General features: G+C 37.3%; 2 protein-coding genes across 2 annotated transcripts; both read right to left on the bottom strand.

The window, feature by feature from the left end:
- Window positions 1-288: 288 nt before the first annotated feature.
- On the bottom strand, window positions 289-6428 carry LOC110263151 (uncharacterized). The gene is made up of 2 exons (XM_088503129.1): window positions 5951-6428; window positions 289-314 (listed from the first exon to the last, which is right to left on the bottom strand). Exons 1-2 carry the CDS (start codon window positions 6426-6428, stop codon window positions 289-291), a joined length of 504 nt encoding a protein of 167 aa, XP_088359255.1.
- Window positions 6429-6542: 114 nt separating this feature from the next.
- On the bottom strand, window positions 6543-7094 carry LOC148578622 (uncharacterized; the record flags this gene model as incomplete). The annotated part of the gene is made up of 1 exon (XM_088503128.1): window positions 6543-7094. A coding segment is annotated over exon 1 (552 nt), but the record flags the coding sequence as incomplete, so codon positions are not given.
- Between the last annotated feature and the right edge of the window lie 12829 nt (window positions 7095-19923).

The raw sequence follows: 19923 nt of genomic DNA, 5'->3' as shown, positions 1-19923 counted from the left end.
TGAAGAATAGGGGAAATAAAAATCGCGAGATAAAAGCGCAACGCTCAAGGAACGAGTTAACTTGCGTGCTAAGAAAACTGTAACTGTCAAACATAAGATAACAGAAGTAGGAATAGAGTGCCAAAGATACAAAATAACAAGCTCCTAACTCAGCCTGCGAAGTCAAGACTGGCCGGAGAATATTTACACATATAAACATACATATCCAAAACCCAAAAGTACATATATATATACATCATAGCATGACAAAATAACCCTGTAACCACTCCGCTTCAAGAGTCCAGACGCCTAACGAGAAGCCTCTCGACCTGCATCTGAAAAACAACAACATAATATGGAATGAGAACCGGAGGTTCTCAGTATGGTAAAGGTGCCACACACATAATATATAAGGTCCTGGGAATGCCAGAGGCAATCCTAGAACGCCGACACTCAGATTATAGAGCTTAAAATATTAAACAAAAGCCATAAAAGGTGGTTTCCTAAAAATATTTAATCCTAACTTAACTTAACCTTAAATCTAAGTCCTATACTGCCATTCCTCCATACCTCCAACTCCATCATGCATTTTCACAGACAAACAGACAGATAAAGGCAAACACAAGAAGGTTACAACTACTACAGGTAACAAATACACATTTAGCATGGCAAATACAGATAGGCACACCCAATTAAAGCACAAGCAATTAATTCAAGTAATATGCATATGATGCATGCCTGTCCTATGGCTGATGAGGCTCATCTGTCGGTTATCCAGCCAACCCGACAAGTCTGAATTGTCCTTAGACGGTCCCCCGACGTGCATCCCCAAGAGTCTATGCATAAATTTTTCTCAAATAATCAATATTGCTCAATGGGGGTAACATTCCTGGGAATTTATATAGTGCCCGGTCATACTTACGTCGTAGGGTCAACAGAGTATCGAGTTTTCAACCTGGTACACATGGTGGCAAGCCACGGCACTTAATCCAGGGAATCTCGTATCTCAGATTATTCAAATTCATAAGCCATATAAATAATTCAATTAAAATTCATCAACATCCACATCATTCTCAATCGCATCTCATTCATCATTATACGTCAATCATATTCAATCATTATCCTTCATTATCACATCTCTCATTCCGTCCATCAATAGTTCCAATTCAAAACATAATCCATTCTTTTCCAAATGAATCAAACTTAAAACATGCTCATTTTCTTAATAACTCAAAATCAAACCATATAACCTTTGAATCTTAAATCTTTATAAATAAACATATAAACTAAATTTCTAATTTTTATAGAATTTCGACAACATCTCCTCTAAAACTCGGACTTTGCCACCCTTTTCGGGTCCAAACCTGCTTTCTTTTCAATTCAACATACCCTTCCTCATCATCATAACAACCGCCACAATAAATCTACCTCAGATCAACGATTAAACTCATACAATATTCAAATCCAACAACCAAAATTCAACTAAGTATCATAGTTCACAAATCCTAGGCTTTTAACACAAAATACCTCATTATCACAACAACCTCCACAATAGTTATACCTCAAATCAATAATTCACCAAATTATTAGTTAATCAACAATAATATTCAACCATAATTCTCTCCAAATTAACATAACAACATTCATCATCCAAAATTAAAAACTAATTATCCAATAAACTTCAACCAAATATATTCATCGACAAATTACTAAACATTAAACATACATCTGCATTCCAATTTATCCAATGGTCATCTAGCCTAAGTTTTCACAGAACATTATATATTAAATGCAAGAAACCTAAACCATACCTTAGCCGATTCCCAAGTATTATTTCAAGACAATTTTCTTAAAAGAACACAGCCCTCAAAACCTCAACTAATCCGCTTCCTCCAAGTTCCAGTATTCACAATTTCAAGCTCCAATTATTTATTCACAACCTAATGCACATTCATAACACATATATATCCAATTAAATATTCAAAGCTCAAATTTAATAAAAATAAAATAGAATTATTGTATCCTCACCTTACCCAAGCTTCACATAAGCAAGAGTGAACGTTTTTCTCAAGCTAATTGGATCCTAAAACATCAGAAATCAAAGAAATTCAATATTCCCACTTAAAATTCGAAAATTGGGGGAAGATGAGACTGAGAGTGATTAAACAAGTTACCAGTAAAATTGTTCCGATAGAAACGTAGAGCTCGACGCGGTGAACACGTGGCCGCAAACGGTGCGGCGATTGGAGCTCGGACGGAGAAGTTACGGGAGTTGGAAGTTAGCGTAACGATTTGACGTTCTTTCTTTCCTCTCCCTGATGCTCTTCGACGTTGCCAACAATGGGGAGAAGAAGAACGTGGGTTTACTTAAAGGGCTGGTCCGGTTGGGCCCACGGCCCGGTTTGGGTCTGGTTCAACCAGTTCGGCCCGTTCGGTCCAATCTTGGACCGATTTCTTCGAAATTAGTGTCAAAATTCTCGTTTCGATGAGCTCTACCCTAATTTAATATAATATTTACGTTTCTAATCCTCCTTATTAAAAACTAATTTATTGACTAATTATCTACTAATTTAACCGGGGTTTACATCCTACCCACCTAATAAAGAATTTTGCCCTCAAAATTTAAATCTAGTTACCTGAAAAGAGATGTGGATAGTCTTTTTGCATATCTGATTCGTGCTCCCAGGTATGTTCCTCGATACCAGCTCGACTCCAAGCTACTTTTACCAATGATACTTCCTTTCCGCGTAATCGTTTAATATTAGTATCATCAATTCTCACTGGAATTACTGGAAGTGTTAGATCTTCTCTTACTTGGATTGGTTCTGGTTCCAGAACATGACTTGCGTCAGGAGTATACTTCCGAAGCTGCGATACATGAAACACATCGTGCAAATTCAAAAGATACGGCGGTAAGGCAATTCTATAAGCCACTGGCCCAATTCTCTTCAGGATCTCAAACGGTCCAATATAACGGGGATTTAGTTTCTTAGTCTTAATAGCTCTTCCCACTCCAGTGGTTGGTGTAACTTTCAAAAAGGCATGTTCTCCTTCTTTGAATTCCAAAGGCTTTCGCCTCTGGTCAGCATAGCTCTTTTGGCGGCTTTGGGCTATAAGCATTCGACTACGAATCTTCTTTATCTATTCAGTCGTTTCAGCTATCACATCAGGCCCTAATAAACTCCTTTCTCCAGTTTCATACCAACACAACGGAGATTGACATTTCCTGCCATACAAAGCCTCATATGGAGCCATTCCAATGCTCGCATGATAGCTATTATTATAAGCAAACTCTACTAATGGCATATACCGATCCCAGCCCGCCGGCTGGTCTAAAACACAAGCCCTTAGCATATCCTCCAAGGTTTGAATAGTTCTCTCTGACTGACCATCTGTCTGAGGGTGATACGCAGTACTCAAGCTTAACTGAGTCCCAAATGCACGCTGAAAAGCTCCCCAAAACCTTGATGTAAAACGGGGATCTCTATCAGATATAATAGTAGAAGGCACACCATGTAATCTGACAATCTCTTTGATATACATTCGAGCCTATTCCTCCATTGTGCAACTTATTCGGATAGGAAGAAAGTGAGCTGATTTTGTCAGTCGATCCACAACCACCCAAATAGCGTCATAACCAGACCGGGTTCTAGGCAAACCTATCACAAAATCCATTGCAATACTCTCCCATTTCCATTGTGGAATCTCCAAAGGCTGAAGGGTCCCTGATGGTCTTTGATGCTCAATCTTGACCTTCTGACACGTTAAACATTTAGATACATGTAATGCCACATCATTCTTCATACCTGGCCACCAGAACATCGCTTTCAAATCTTGGTACATTTTAGTGCTCGCTGGATGGATTGAAAACCCGCTCTTATGAGCTTCCTTCAAGATTCTCTGTCGCAGGTCTCCAATATCTGGCACAACAATCCGGTTCTTGAACCTCCACAAACCATCCTGTCCTTCTGACACTCTCCACTATTTCCCCTGTTCGACTGCTGGTAATACCTTACGTAACGCTTCACTGTCTCGATGAGCCTTCAGAAGTTCTGATTTAAAATCACTAGAAATTTGCAACTGACTCAAACACAGGATTCCAGATTCTTCTCTAACTCCCAAATTCAAACCTTGGAATGCCTTCAGTAACTCTTCCTCCCGTAGCATCATCCAAGCTGCATATAAAGACTTCTGACTCAAAGCGTCCGCCACAACGTTCGCTTTTCCTAGATGATAATTCAATTCAAAATCATAATCTTTCAAAAGCTCCATCCACCTCCTCTGACGCATATTCAACTCTTTCTGCTCAAAAAGATACTTCAAACTCTTATGGTCTGAGAAAACATGAAACTTAACGCCATAGAGGTAGTGCCTCCAAATCTTTAAAGCAAACACAACAGCAGCAAGTTCTAAATCATGTGTCGGGTAGTTCATCTCATGTGGCCTTAACTGCCGTGAAGCGTATGCTACAACATTCTGGTGCTGCATCAGAACACACCCCAACCCTTTCAGAGATGCATCATAATACACTTCAAACGGTTCACTTGGTTCAGGTAATACCAATACAGGTGCAGTAGTCAACCTGTGCTTCAATGCTTGGAAACTCTCTTCACATTCCGGAGTCCAGATAAAAGGCGTATCCTTCCTAGTCAACTTAGTTAAAGGTAAGGCGAGCTGTGAAAATCCTTTAATGAATCTGCGATAATACCCCGCCAAACCTAGGAAACTCCTGATCTCTGTCACTGAAGTTGGTCTCTCCCAATTCATCACTGCTTCCACCTTAGCAGGATCCATAGCTATTCCCTGCTTACTCACCACGTGGCCGAGAAACTTCACTTCACTCTTCCAGAACTCACATTTAGATAACTTAGCATACAACTTCCTGTCTCTCAGAATTTGCAGCACAGTTCGCAAATGATCAGCATGCTCCTCTTCAGTCTTAGAATAAACAAGAATGTCATCAATGAAGACAATAACAAACTTGTCCAGATACGGTCGGAAAATCCTGTTCATATAATCCATAAATACTGCCGGGGAATTAGTTAACCCAAAAGACATCACTGTATACTCATAATGACCATAACGCGTCCTGAAAGCAGTTTTCGGATATCCTCGTCTCTAACCCTTATCTAATGATAACCAGATTGCAAATCAATTTTAGAAAACACACCAGCACCTTGTAACTGATCCATTAGATTGTCAATTCTAGGCAACGGATATTTATTCTTCACAGTGATCTTATTCAATTGCCGATAATCGACACACAGCCGCATACTCCCATCCTTTTTCTTTACCAGTAACACTGGCGCTCCCCACGGAAAAACACTTGGTCGGATAAAATGCTTACCCAACAGATCTTCCAGCTGAGCTTTCAGTTCAGCCATTTCTAAAGGTGACATCCTATAAGGAGTAATTGAAATCGGACCGGCTCCAGGCACCAACTCAATTGCGAATTCAACTTCCCGATTAGGTGGAAATTCATTAATATCATCTGGAAACACATCTGAAAATTCACATACAATGGGAATCTGCTCTAAACTCTGATCATCACCTGATACTCCCGCAGTTAATAACATAATACCCTGACACTCAGTTCCAGAACAGTTTACTATCATAGAATTCAAATAGTAACTATTCACCACAACCGGTGCTTCTGACCCTTCTGGCATAAACTGTACTGACTTCTCAGAACAATCAAGCAAAACATGATTCTTGGATAACCAATTCAATCCCAATATGAGATCAAGACCAGTCATAGGCAAACAAATCAAATCATGCACAAATTCACGCTGTTGTACTCGAAAGGGAACTTGTGGACATCCTATCCTAGTCACCATAGCTTCATGAGTAGCATTATATACTTTCAAATCATAATCTAAAACCACCATTCTCAATCCTAATTCATGGGCCTTTTCAAATGCAATAAATGAATGACTTGCTCCTGAATCAAATAAAGCATTGAAGATTTTACCAGCCATTTCACAATTACCTCTAATCAGTGTCTCAGATCCCTCAGCACCTATGGTAGAAGTGGTGTATACTCTCCCCGGCTGCTGCACCCTACCAGTCTCATAGTTCTTCTTCTCCAGGCAATTACTGGCTATATGCCCGGGCTGTCCACAGGAATAGCACACTCCAAGTCCTAGTCTGCACGGAACTCCAGGATGATACTTTCCGCACTTCTGACAATTCAGATCCTGCTGTGGCTGCTTCCCAAACCTTTTTCCTTGACTAGCATTAGTATTCGGCCTTCTGTAATTACCTTGACTCTGATTCTGCTGTGGAACAAAACCTCCACGCTTGAAATTCCTACCTCTCGGGGCAAAATTCCTCCCTGAAAGCCTCTGAAAAGGCATCCTCAAACTCCCTTTCTCTGCTGCCGCCTTCCTCACACAATCCTCAGCCACCCTACTCTTATTCACCAATTCAGAAAACACCCTGATCTCCATTGGGGCAACGAAGCTCAGAATATCGCTCCGAAGACCTCCCTCATATTTAATACACTTCCATTCAGCAAAATCTTCAGGCGCACCTTGACAGATACGAGAAAAGTGACATAACTCCTCAAATTTGCTAGTATACTCAGCAATAGTCATCTGTCCCTGCTTTAACTGGATCAGTTCAAGTTCCTTGGCATTTCTGGCTGAATTAGGAAAGTATTTCTTATAGAACTCTGTCCGGAAGACCTCCCAAGGAATTACAGCACCATCAGGCTGCAGAATACGTCGGGTTCCCTGCCACCAATACTGAGCTTCACCTTGCAACTGATAAGTTCTAAATTCAACCCATTGCTCTTCAGGAACCTGTTGTGCCTGTAGCGCCCTTTCCATAGCCTGAATCCAATTATCTGCATCAGTGGGATTTGAGGTTCCCCTAAAGGTTGGAGGGTGAACTTTCAGAAACGTAGCAAGCGTCATAGGACCGTCCTCATCAGTATTGTTCCCATGATTACCCTGATTCATCTGGTTACCCAGTGCCTCAGCTGTTGCCTGCATAGCTGCAGCCATATTTCCCAGGACAGCCATAAAGTCTACTGGATCAGTCCCTATAGGGGCAGGAGTAACGGTACCTGTCCTACCTCTACCTCGCCCGCGACCGCGTCCGCGAGTCGACATCTGGTCCCTATACACACCAAACAAGTGATATTAAGTTGATCAGTCTCAATATCGCAGGTCTAATGCTTTAAGTTCCAAATGCATGCTCACAAACGTTTATGCCACATATATCAATCAGATATCCTAATAGCACATACACACATATACAGAGAATGCACAGAAGTACAATCAGTCCGTCTTTCAGGCTCTATAGGAACGAACTGCTCTGATACCATAATGTAACACCCTACCACACTAAGCCTTATGCTTAAGTCGTAAAACGAAGGTGGTGTGGTACTACGACCTCTAAAATAAAATGAGTACATATAATAGCAGAAGAATTATAATATGCTAGGAGCCTTGAAGAATAGGGGAAATAAAAATCGCGAGATAAAAGCGCAACGCTCAAGGAACGAGTTAACTTGCGTGCTAAGAAAACTGTAACTGTCAAACATAAGATAACAGAAGTAGGAATAGGGTGCCAAAGATACAAAATAACAAGCTCCTAACTCAGCCTGCGAAGTCAAGACTGACTGGAGAATATTTACACATATATACATACATATCCAAAACCCAAAAGTACATATATATATATACATCATAGCATGACAAAATAACCCTGTAACCACTCTGCTTCAAGAGTCCAGACGCCTAACGAGAAGCCTCTCGACCTGCATCTGAAAAACAACAACATAATATGGAATGAGAACTGGAGGTTCTCAGTATGGTAAAGGTGCCACACACATAATATATAAGGTCCTGGGAATGCCAGAGGCAATCCTAGAACGCCGACACTCAGATTATAGAGCTTAAAATATTAAACAGAAGCCATAAAAGGTGGTTTCCTAAAAATATTTAATCCTAACTTAACTTAACATTAAATCTAAGTCCTATACTGCCATTCCTCCATACCTCCAACTCCATCATGCATTTTCACAGACAAATAGACAGATAAAGGCAAACACAAGAAGGTTACAACTACTGCAGGTAACAAATACACATTTAGCATGGCAAATACAGATAGGCACACCCAATTAAAGCACAAGCAAATAATTCAAGTAATATGCATATGATGCATGCCTGTCCTATGGCTGATGAGGCTCATCTGTCAGTTATCCAGCCAACCCGACAAGTCTGAATTGTCCTTAGACGGTCCCCCGACGTGCATCCCCAAGAGTCTATGCATAGATTTTTCTCAAATAATCAATATTGCTCAATGGGGGTAACATTCCCGGGAATTTATATAGTTCCCGGTCACACTTACGTCGTAGGGTCAACAGAGTATCGAGTTTTCAACCTGGTACACATGGTGGCAAGCCACGGCACTTAATCCAGGGAATCTCGTATCTCAGATTATTCAAATTCATAAGCCATATAAATAATTCAATTAAAATTCATCAACATCCACATCATTCTCAATCGCATCTCATTCATCATTATACGTCAATCATATTCAATCATTATCCTTCATTATCACATCTCTCATTCCGTCCATCAATAGTTCCAATTCAAAACATAATCCATTCTTTTCCAAATGAATCAAACTTAAAACATGCTCATTTTCTTAATAACTCAAAATCAAACCATATAACCTTTGAATCTTAAATCTTTATAAATAATCATATAAACTAAATCTCTAATTTTTATAGAATTTCGGTAGCATCTCCTCTAAAACTCGGACTTTGCCACCCTTTTCGGGTCCAAACCTGCTTTCTTTTCAATTCAACATACCATTCCTCATCATCATAACAACCACCACAATAAATCTACCTCAGATCAACGATTAAACTCATACAATATTCAAATCCAACAACCAAAATTCAACTAAAGATGATAGTTCACAAATCCTAGGCTTTTAACACAAAATACCTCGTTATCACAACAACCTCCACAATAGTTATACCTCAAATCAATAATTCACCAAATCATTAGTTAATCAACAATAACATTCAACCATAATTCTCTCCAAATTAACATAACAACATTCATCATCCAAAATTAAAAACTAATTATCCAATAAACTTCAACCAAATATATTCATCGACAAATTACTAAACATTAAACATACATCTGCATTCCAACTTATCCAATTGTCATCTAGCCTAAGTTTTCACAGAACATTATATATTAAATGCAAGAAACCTAAACCATACCTTAGCCGATTCCCAAGTATTATTTCAAGACAATTTTCCTAAAAGAACACAGCCCTCAAAACCTCAACTAATCCGCTTCCTCCAAGTTCCAGTATTCACAATTTCAAGCTCCAATTATTTATTCACAACCTAATACACATCATAACACATATATATATCCAATTTAATTCTCAAAACTTAAATTTAATAAAAATAAAATAGAATTATCGTATCCTCACCTTACCTATGCTTCACATAAGTAAGAGTGAACGTTTTTCTCAAGCTAATTGGATCCTAAAACATCAGAAATCAAAGAAATTCAATATTCCCACTTAAAATTCGAAAATTGGGGGAAGATGAGACTGAGAGTGATTAAACAAGTTACCAGTAAAATTATTCTGGTAGAAACGTAGAGTTCGACGCGGTGAACGCGTGGCCGCAAACAGTGCGGCGATTGGAGCTCGGACGGAGAAGTTACGGGAGTTGGAAGTTAGCGTAACGATTTGACGTTCTTTCTTTCCTCTCCCTGATGCTCTTCGACGTTGCCAACAATGGAGAGAAGAAGAACGTGGGTTTACTTAAAGGGCTGGTCCGGTTGGGCCCACGGCCCGATTTGGGTCCGGTTCAACCGGTTCGGCCCGTTCGGTTTAATTTTGGACTGATTTATTCGAAATTAGTGTCAAAATTCTCGTTTCGATGAGCTCTACCCTAATTTAATATAATATTTACGTTTCTAATCCTCCTTATTAAAAACTAATTTATTGACTAATTATCTACTAATTTAACTGGGGTTTACACTATGCCTCTCTTTTTTTTATTCTAGGGTTGTTTGAATTTAAATTTATCCAAATAAAATTGTCTATTTAATTTAATCTAAATAAAAATAATAAAAAAAATTAATTTAAATTTGATCGAATTATATTTTTAATAAATTAAACGGTATAAATTAAATATAATTTTAAATTTATTTTTTAAAATCGGTTCAATTCAATCAAAATCATACATGTGATATAATATTATTATTTTATTATTAAATTTAAGATTTTATTTATAATATATTTAATTTATTATATTTTTATCATATTCATTATTAATATTATTATTTAACGAACATTTTGTGTGAATATAAAATGAGATGTATTTATTTATTTTATTCCATTAAATTATTTTTATTTTTAATAATAAAATCTTAAAATTTATTTTTTAAGAATAAAATAAATTAATCCAAATTCAAATCACAACAAATTATATTTCGGATTGAATTAGTTTTATTTTTTCAAAATCGATTCAAACTACCTACTATTTTTTTCCCTGTTAGATATAGTTTCACTTTTTCATTTAAGTGTTAGCACTTGTATAATTTCTAATTGTGAATAACAGTACAAAGTTTCATTTTACAAAGCTTTTAGAAAGAAAAGAAAAGCCAAAGTTCGTTACTAACTAAGAACGGGTAAAAGCTATATCTAAATTTAAAGGGTATGTGGTTGTAAAGTTTGGAGTAAAGTTTAATCAAATTAGTCCCTTCCGATGCCCAAATCAGAGGAGAACTAGTCACTGATTAGGGAAGTTATTTGTGCCTAATCAAGATTTTTATTTTTTATTTTTGGTCTGTAAAATATTGTATGGCTAGGTTTAGCACCAATCATCATAGGTTAATTATTTTTCCAAGCTTTAAAAAGACCTATATAAATTTATTTCTTATAAACTATTTTAACAATTATTATTACCTCTTACGCCTGAGAAAATACTTAACTTACTAACACATTTTTGTTTTAATTAGGTGTGCTAGCTTAGCTCCTTTATTAATTACTGAGAAACTTCAAGAGATTATTGGACATTGAAAAGAATTGAAGACCACATACTTTATTGCAGAAATTTTAGAAAATTAATAATATAAAATTATTTTATTTAATTTAACATCTATAATTTTATATATATATATAATATCTAAATTATATATTTATTATATCTAATATTATGTAAATAAATATAAAATAAGACAATTCTAAATTTTTGACTTTATTGTATCTGATCATGAAATAATAATAGCACATAAATTAAAAAAAAAGAAATAAAAAATTCAGTGTGCAACTGGTTAGCACACAAAAACAAAAGCTACAATGAATTGAATAAAAAGTATGTACTTATTACTTAACACATGCAACTAATAGATGCATGTGTTTGTTATCTCATCATAAAGTGATGAATTATTTTCGTTAAAATTTTCACTCGCAACTTTTTTTGTCTATGTCAGAAAAAAGCAGTGATGGGTATATGTGAATGCTAAAGTGCCATTCCAGAACTATATATGCAGCGTATATGTCAGTGAAAAATAAATAAATAAATAAAATAATAATAATAACGGTTGGATAGCACTTACATATATGGATACAGACCCATGCATGTTGCAATGTCCCATTTCAACTAATTAATCAACTGCCATGTTGATATGCCATTATCTCAATCTGCTTTCATATTACACATGTTTCAGCTATCCACATATTTTGGATTTGATGATCTTTGAAACCACAATTCCAAGCCAAACAAAGGCCACACAAGATGGCCTACAATTTGCACCAAACAATGTCACCCTGCTCTGGAAGCATGCCAGAGCAGTCCTTGATCAAATTTTCCAAGTAATCTCAAAAAATACACCCAAAATCAGTCACATGTCGACATTCTAAGACACTAGCATCATAATTAAGTTTAATCATGGAGGCAAGGGGAGAAATCCAGAAAAAGAGAGAAGAATTGGAATTATAATCCTTTGCTTTGTGCTTTATTAAATGAACCACCTATGAAGTATTTCAGGAATTATCAGTATTAAAAACGTCATTATTACGGTCACGCCAAATTCACCATAAAGCCGCCGATCGAGAAAAGAAACTCCCGAGCATGCGTATTATATTCGATCCAGCTATAAAAATTCCTACCAAGATCAGCTACCGTCTAACCAAAACCCAAATGATTCCGATCCAAACTAGCAGGACTTTTGTGCAATCCCTAAAGCAATGAAACATATCTTCCTCTAACAAGTTGCAGCATTGACAGATTGAGGAGACAACAAGGCTACGATCACTACAAGAAAAACGCTGAGTACCGTCGGATTTACAAAAAAAATTTGCCGGTAACCTATTTACCATCGGGCATCGGGTTTAGCGGTGGAATAAATCTAATGGTATAAACCTCGCCAGTAACTGTTTACCAGCGGATTTTCTCGTCCATTGATAATTACCTCACCTTTACATAAAGCCTGGCACCTTACGTTATCATTTTTCTTGAACCAAACTCTCCTACCTTGCTATATGCAATACTCCCTCACAGCCTCCTTAAAATCCAGCTTCGTATTGAATTTCATCCCTACTTCTAGGCGGAGTTCCCCGAATCTTGTGCCTTCTCTGAAAACAGGGAACGCTTCGTCATTCTCAACTTCACCAAATTCATCCTCTGAGTTAGGAGGTGTCTTCATTTCTTTCGAATGCCAAGAATCTACCCCATCTGAATCATCATGATATTCATCATGAGCATCATAACCACCAACATTAAGACTAGGGTCTGCTATTGGTCCAAAAAATAACTCATCATCTTCACCCGAATCATCCTCAGGCACCAAACCATCATCAACTTGGAGTATCTCCTTCCTCAATTTACTAACTTTAACTTTTTTAAGATGTTTCTTGTTAACCTCTTTCCTTTTATCTATTAGAATTGTATTGGTAATCTCCTCATCACTGGAACTCTCTTCAGCCCCGGGCTTATAAGCATTATCCTCTGCACTTTCATAACTGTCCGAGGATTTAGATTCTGATAACACAACTGTCTCAACTTGCTTTCCCTTCCCTTTAGTTGTATGTCTTGTCACATGACCTTTAGCTAATGCCCTGGTTATATATCTCCTATTCAGTGTTGTTCTTGCATCACCTTTATTTATAATTATTTTCGCAGCAACACCTTTCTTTACAGTTTTTTCTGAAGCAACCCCTTTCTTCTATGTCTCATTCTTTGAAGGCCATTTGGGTTGGAAAATCTTACTTGGTTTTGACTTAAGCACCGGGTTGGAGTACATTTGGGAATTAGGGTTGAATTGGTGGTTGGAGCTGGTACTTGAATATGGTTCATATTTTGGTTGGGTGGGGCAGGGGTAGCAGCCATAGAAATTGGGTTCGAAATGGTAGAGGTTGGCTGCTGGGTGGGTTCAGTAGTTTTAGGTTGGTTGATACATGGGTTTGGAACTAGGTGTGGAGGAATGGCCCTGGAGCTTGGTTCTGTTCTCAATAAAATTGGTTGGGTAGGGACTTCAACCACCACCTCTTTACCCTTTTTGGATGCTGTTTCTTCCAAATAATTTGGAATAGATACCCCATGCTCATAGTACACATGCACCTCTCCGTGGTTTCCTTTAGCATGGAAGCACATCTCCAGGAGCTCAGCATCAGAATTTAGTTTTCTTATACCAGTTTCTAAGGGTCTGTTTGGAACCAGCCACTAATAGTATTCCACCTTATCATACTCAAGCTTTTTGTAGTACTCCCTGAGGAAAAACACGTCTAGCCGATCAGGGTCAAGTTTCGGAATGTTTGAAACATGGTCCTTAGTGTATGAGACGACATTGTCTTCACTCGTCACAAAAGAACCCCCATGGTGACACACAATAGTAATGAGACCCATCTGCAAATAACAAATGATAATTAAAATTGCCATCAACTAGGAAGGCACAATAACCCCAATCCCTGTCGCACCATGAAAACACATAAACTACATACATACTACTATTTTCAGCACATTAGAACCATAACTACCATCTTCTTATTGTATTGACAATCAGTGAGAAAGTCTCCAAGAAGACACCCTTTTTCCTCCTAAATCTAAATCCACTATCACATTTCTCTCCAAAACTCTGAACTATCTTCCAATAAACAGTTCAGGGTGTTAATACATTCAAACAAATCTCTCTCTTTTCTGTTCTGTTACAAATTTATACACAATCTGCCGATTAGAGTGCCACCACAAGTCCACAAAGGAAGTTGGCCCTAATCTAGACATCTGGTAAATCCATTCAAACTGGTGCAACCACAACATTGATGTAGGAATCAAGTAGTGTATTTTTTTCAGAGCTCATGACAATAACAGAGAAGACGAATAGGATGATATTCTAAGAATGAGAAAGTTCACGGTAAAAGAATTTTCTTCGTTCAAATTAGAGGCACCCTAAATCCTACCACAAGAATGCTTTCTCCACTGCTCCCTCCCAGCAGTAACCATGAATAATTATGTTACACGTAGCTTCATCGGGGGCCAAACCTTTATCTAAAAGCTCATTCAATTTATCTACAGCCTGATCATTTTTTAAAGAATGGCACAACCTCCTAATTATAGTGTTATAAGTGACAACACTAGGAATGATCCCCTTCTCCTTCATCTCATCCCAAAGCTTCAGAGCTTTGTTTGTTTGTTCATGTTTAAAGTATCACATGATTAGAGTTCCATAGGTTACCTCATCGAGATTGCGGCCTTCACAGTCAACTCATATGCCTCTTTGAGCAGCTTCTCCGTGCACAATTTGTGCACTATAGTGTTCAGAGTAAAAGTATCCATCTTTAAACCTTTCCTCCCCATTTCATCCATCATCTTAAAAGCTTCTCCTAGATTTCCTGCTTTACAATAACCATTGATCATAGTATTATAAGTAAAACAGTCCGGTGAAAACCCCCAGTGAAGCCTAAACCTGGAAGGCCTACAAAGAAGCGAAGAAGGGACAAAGAAGAACAACCGAGTGGGTCAAAGACAAAAATGAAAAGAAAATACAACCCAATCCGGTGCATGTACTGTGGTGAGGTTGGACACAACAAAAGAGGTTGCACAAAGAAAAAGGTTGTGGATGCTGAGGAACATGCCAAACAAATGCAGCTACAACTGACAGTTGTTACCCTTGCTACAGAAGGTGCTGAACCTGAATTAAATGCTGCCCCTACTGATACTGATAATGGAACAGAAGCAGAGGCACCTTTGCCTTCACTTCCATCACCCACCCACTCTGAATCAGAGATTGACAGCAGCGAATCCGAATGCATCCCACCAACCCAAGATACCCTATAAGTAATATCATCACTCCTCACTCCTAAAAAATTTCACATTTGCCTAATCATCTAATAAACTCATTTGGTACTGGATTATACAGGATCAATTGATAGCTAGGCCACCTAAGTTGCAAGTGATCAAAAGAAAAGCAAGATTAACGTCCTTCCCTAAGCATATTGCAACTGGATTTGTGGTTGTTTCTGCTGAGACCATTAAGGGGACAAGTTCTGGAACTGCTAAACGGCTGGCCAACTTCATGACCTTTGTGCCTACTCCAGGCTTCAAGGCTCCAAGGAAGACTGATGACAAAGTTTGATTTGTTAGGAATGTGTTATGGTTGACTCATTTTGTGTATGACACAACATTCTGTTTGTTGCATTTTTGTATGCTAATTTAGTCTACAGACAATGTATTTGTCTGTTAAGAATCTTATAACTTTATTCTGGTATTTCTCTGTTAAGACAATGTGACAATTAGCCTTCAATGACACGTTACTACTAAGATTACTTAGTTTGTTCATTTTGTTTATGCCTCAACATAATTCATACAAATAGAGACACAAAATTAATTGCCAAATTTTATAAAATTATCCACATTTAACAGGGAATTGCTTCCAACTTCAAATAACTACTCCCATTCAAGTCAACAAATTCAATACACCATTACATGTTCATAGAGGATAAATGGGTTTATTTAGAAGTACAGAACAAACAACAAAGTATCACAACTACTACAAACAACAAAACCATTAGCAGTTTCAAAGCTCTAACTTCAGCTTCCAAGCTGCCCAACTTCTATGCCACCTTCACCCTCCATTCATCATAGTCACATTCAACCTCCATATCAGCTCCTGCATCTTTCTTTGTACCACATACATCCACTGCTTCAAATTCATCATCATCAACCCACTTAAAATAATTGCAGTGATTGCCCTTCTGCAATTTCAGAAAGGAGTAAACAAAAAAATCAGACAACACCCAACAGCATAGAACAACATGAAAAAGCTTTAACTTCTTTTACCATCACTCACCCAGTACCTTGGACATGCATGGAACAATCTATTCGGATTCTTTGTTGTCCCAAATTTCTTAATCACAGTCTTCAGCCCACAGAAACATGATCCATCATGAGAATTCACCCTCCTCCTTCGCATCGAAGCACTAGATCCATGACTGTCGTGCGATGCATGTGACAAACCACCACCACAACCACCATTTCCTATCTCCATCCACTCAGCCAGCCAGGGATTACAACTCCTACTTACCTCTACTACCACTAAAAGTGATCACGTCGATGTATTTATCGTTCAGATTGGGATTAGGGTTTATCCATTCCAAGAACTAATTTGACATCTTAAACAAGACTTATCTAGTCATCAACAATATGCTACAGCCTGGCGTTTGCCACCTTGGCAGTTAATGGGCCACGTAAGCGGACGTTTGCCATCTCAGCTATGGAAATGACGGAAGGACGAACGTGATCAACTCAGGTATCTTTTGAGGACGTTTTTTATTAATTTTGACTTTCGGGAACGAAAATGGAGATCGAAGTGTCTTTCAGAGACGAAATTGATTATTAACTCGAAACTTAATGCTCTTAATTGAGCATATGTAGCAAGAATGAAGTACAGATCATGATGCATAAATTACAAAGATGGAATTCTTTGATCTTTCACATAATCATATATAACCTCTTCATTCTGTGTTCTTGTGCTTTTTTTTTACCAATGATAGGAGACTCGAACCCACAACCTCTTAATTGAGTATGGGGAGACTATGCCATTTGAGTTATTACTCATTGGTTGTGTTCTTGTGCTTTACCCTATGAATATCAATGGAAGTAAATACCAAAATCTATGGTCATATTTTCAAGGACAAAACAAGATGGACCTTACTTGCCTTTTAGCTCATAACCACCATTGCTATGTCACCTCATAAACACAAACAAGGACCCTTAATTTGCTTTCTGGCCTACTGTTCAAAATTATTAAAGTTCTAGGCAAACTATGATCAGTAAATTGGTAGTACAACATTGGATAAGATGACCCTTGATGCTTCTGCTAACCCTTATGGCAAAGTGATCGGTGGGCAGTGGCGGCGATAAAATTATCTGCTGCTGTACCATATCCAACTAACTTCTCAACAGAGAAAGTATTTTCCCAAAAAAAAAAATTAAACTTCAAAATATACAAGTTGTATACACTTCCTTGTCACCATACTAAACAAGGTAGCTAGACAGAGGAATCTGGAACAGCTGCCAAGCGACGTAGGACCAAGCGGTAGCGCTGATTCAAACAGTAAATTACTGTCATTTGCCAGAGTAAATTGCCAGAATTGTTGGTTATGCATTATTATGCAACTCAAGGTTGGAGCAGTCTCAACTTTTAGTGCACAACTCAAATACATAATTGTCAGAAAGAACTAAAAGAAAATGAAGATCTTCAACTATAAAAGGTTTTTACTGATCAAATTATTATAAAAGGCCCAAAAATACAATTATTATTTACTGAGACATGGTCCTAAAGATCATAAAAAACAAAAGACATAACCTTTTTTTCATATGAATGCTGACAGGGATTGTCCTATAGTTTGGTCCATGCACTCAAATAGGTCCTTGTCCTAGTTTGGACTAGATCCTAATTCATTTATAAAACATGTTAGACACCAAGGTGACCACTTTCTACAAAGCGTCAAAGCCTTTTTTAGGCTTTTGCATGCCAACTTGTATAACTAAATAATGCATATTATATTAGTATTCTTATACTCATATATAATGCATTATTTATTTGATTTAGAAAGTTAAATTTGAAGGTCCTAGATCTTTTAAATGACTTTTATACCTGATCTTAAAAATGATCACTCTAGGCTTTAAAAAAGGCACTATATTAAGCATATAGGCAAGGCCTAAGCCAACTATTTGAAATCAAAAGGCCTGTTTAAGATAACCTAGCTTATTTTCACTCCTTGGATAGAATTCATTTTTTTTTTTGGGTTCAGTAATAAAAAGTGAGGTGGAAACAAAAAAAGAGAGAAAACTATAAGAAAGATTGAAGATAAAAGGATGCAACCTTTTAAAAACACATTTACTTTTGCAGGAGAGACCTTGATTTCATAAACACTGAAAAGAAAAAGCCATATGAAAGATGGAGAGAGACAATGCATCTCTTTAACCATACATAATACATTACTTTTGGAGGAAGAACCAACTTTTGATATCCCCATATCAGAGACTCAGAGTATACTTGAAAAAAAAAACTAAAGTGATTAAGTGTGATTTTTTCCCTTACCCCCAGCCCCCCAGCCCCTACCGAAGAAGGAAAAAAACACAAATGATGTCTGGTTCTAATCACCAAGCAATAAGCGGAAAAAAAATCATGAGAACTAACCCGACAGATGTTGATGGAGTTGTCCACAGTATTGCATAAAAGCCATGCAGATTCATTGTAGGCAACCCAAACCTGTTATCCTACAACTAAATGAAATAATTAGGATACTCGAATAAAAAATACACTTTAACATGCTTATTCACTAATTAAGACTAAGTAATGAAGAGAATTTTTTTTTGTTGAGTTTTTTTTTCCTTGAACATTTTGTGTTTAATCATCTTAAGATCACTTAATGGCATGAATCCAAACAGAACATTTTCAAAACTTCTGACACTAACAATGCTACAGTTCCTGACATGGTTAAAACTTAGGAAGTCTACTAGCCAGAGATCCAAAATGTAATTGTGAAGGCAAATTTATCTTATATTTTTACATTGACAGTAATCCAATCCATTTAGAAGCTTCGCATTTTAATTTGGATAGGAGGAAAAAGGGGGAGGAGGGGATATAATCTTCTTATTGTATTGACAATCAGTGAGAAAGTCTCCAAGACACCCTTTTTCCTCCTAAATCTAAATCCACTATCACATTTCTCTCCAAAATTCTTAACTATCTTCCAATAAAAAGTTCAGGGTGTTATACATTCAAACAAATCTCTCTCTTTTCTGTTCTGTTACAAATTCATACACAATCTGCCGATTAGAGTGCCACCACAAGTCCACAAAGGAAGTTGGCCCTAATCTAGACATTTGGTAAATCCAGTCGTACTGGTGCAACCACAACAATGATGTAGGAATCAAGTAGTGTATTTTTTTCAGAGCTCATGACAATCACAGAGAAGACGAATAGGATGATATTCTAAGAATGAGAAAGTTCACGGTAAAAGAATTACTTTCGCTCAAATTAGAGGCACCCTAAATCCTACCACAAGGAGAAGCAAGATTTAACGAAAAAACGAAAAGTAAAACCGTGACAGACGCCATGTTAAAAAATAGAAAAATTAAGTCAACCATATAGAAGACGCCCTACAAATAAATGATCCAGTCGAACATGAAAAGCAAAATACAGTATTTTTGTGGCTACACAAAATAAAATCATATGGATTGACGATTGTATTTATGAACAAAAACCGTGAAATTCAGTACACGGACCATGCTGGGTAGGCAACAGATTGGATAAGAACCAAGGATCTTCTGATCCTTCAAGAAACCCTGCTAAAACAGAACGCACCTTATTCCAAATGGTAGTTTGCTATTATTATCATTTAAAACAATAAAAAACAAGTGGACTCTGTTCAGACTCCTAACATGTCTGT

Source organism: Arachis ipaensis, chromosome B1 (assembly GCF_059453495.1).
Source record: "Arachis ipaensis isolate K30076 ecotype BB chromosome B1, ASM5945349v1, whole genome shotgun sequence".
In the NCBI taxonomy this organism is placed as follows: Eukaryota; Viridiplantae; Streptophyta; class Magnoliopsida; order Fabales; family Fabaceae; genus Arachis; species Arachis ipaensis.
This window is presented reverse-complemented; position numbering and strand designations above follow the sequence as displayed.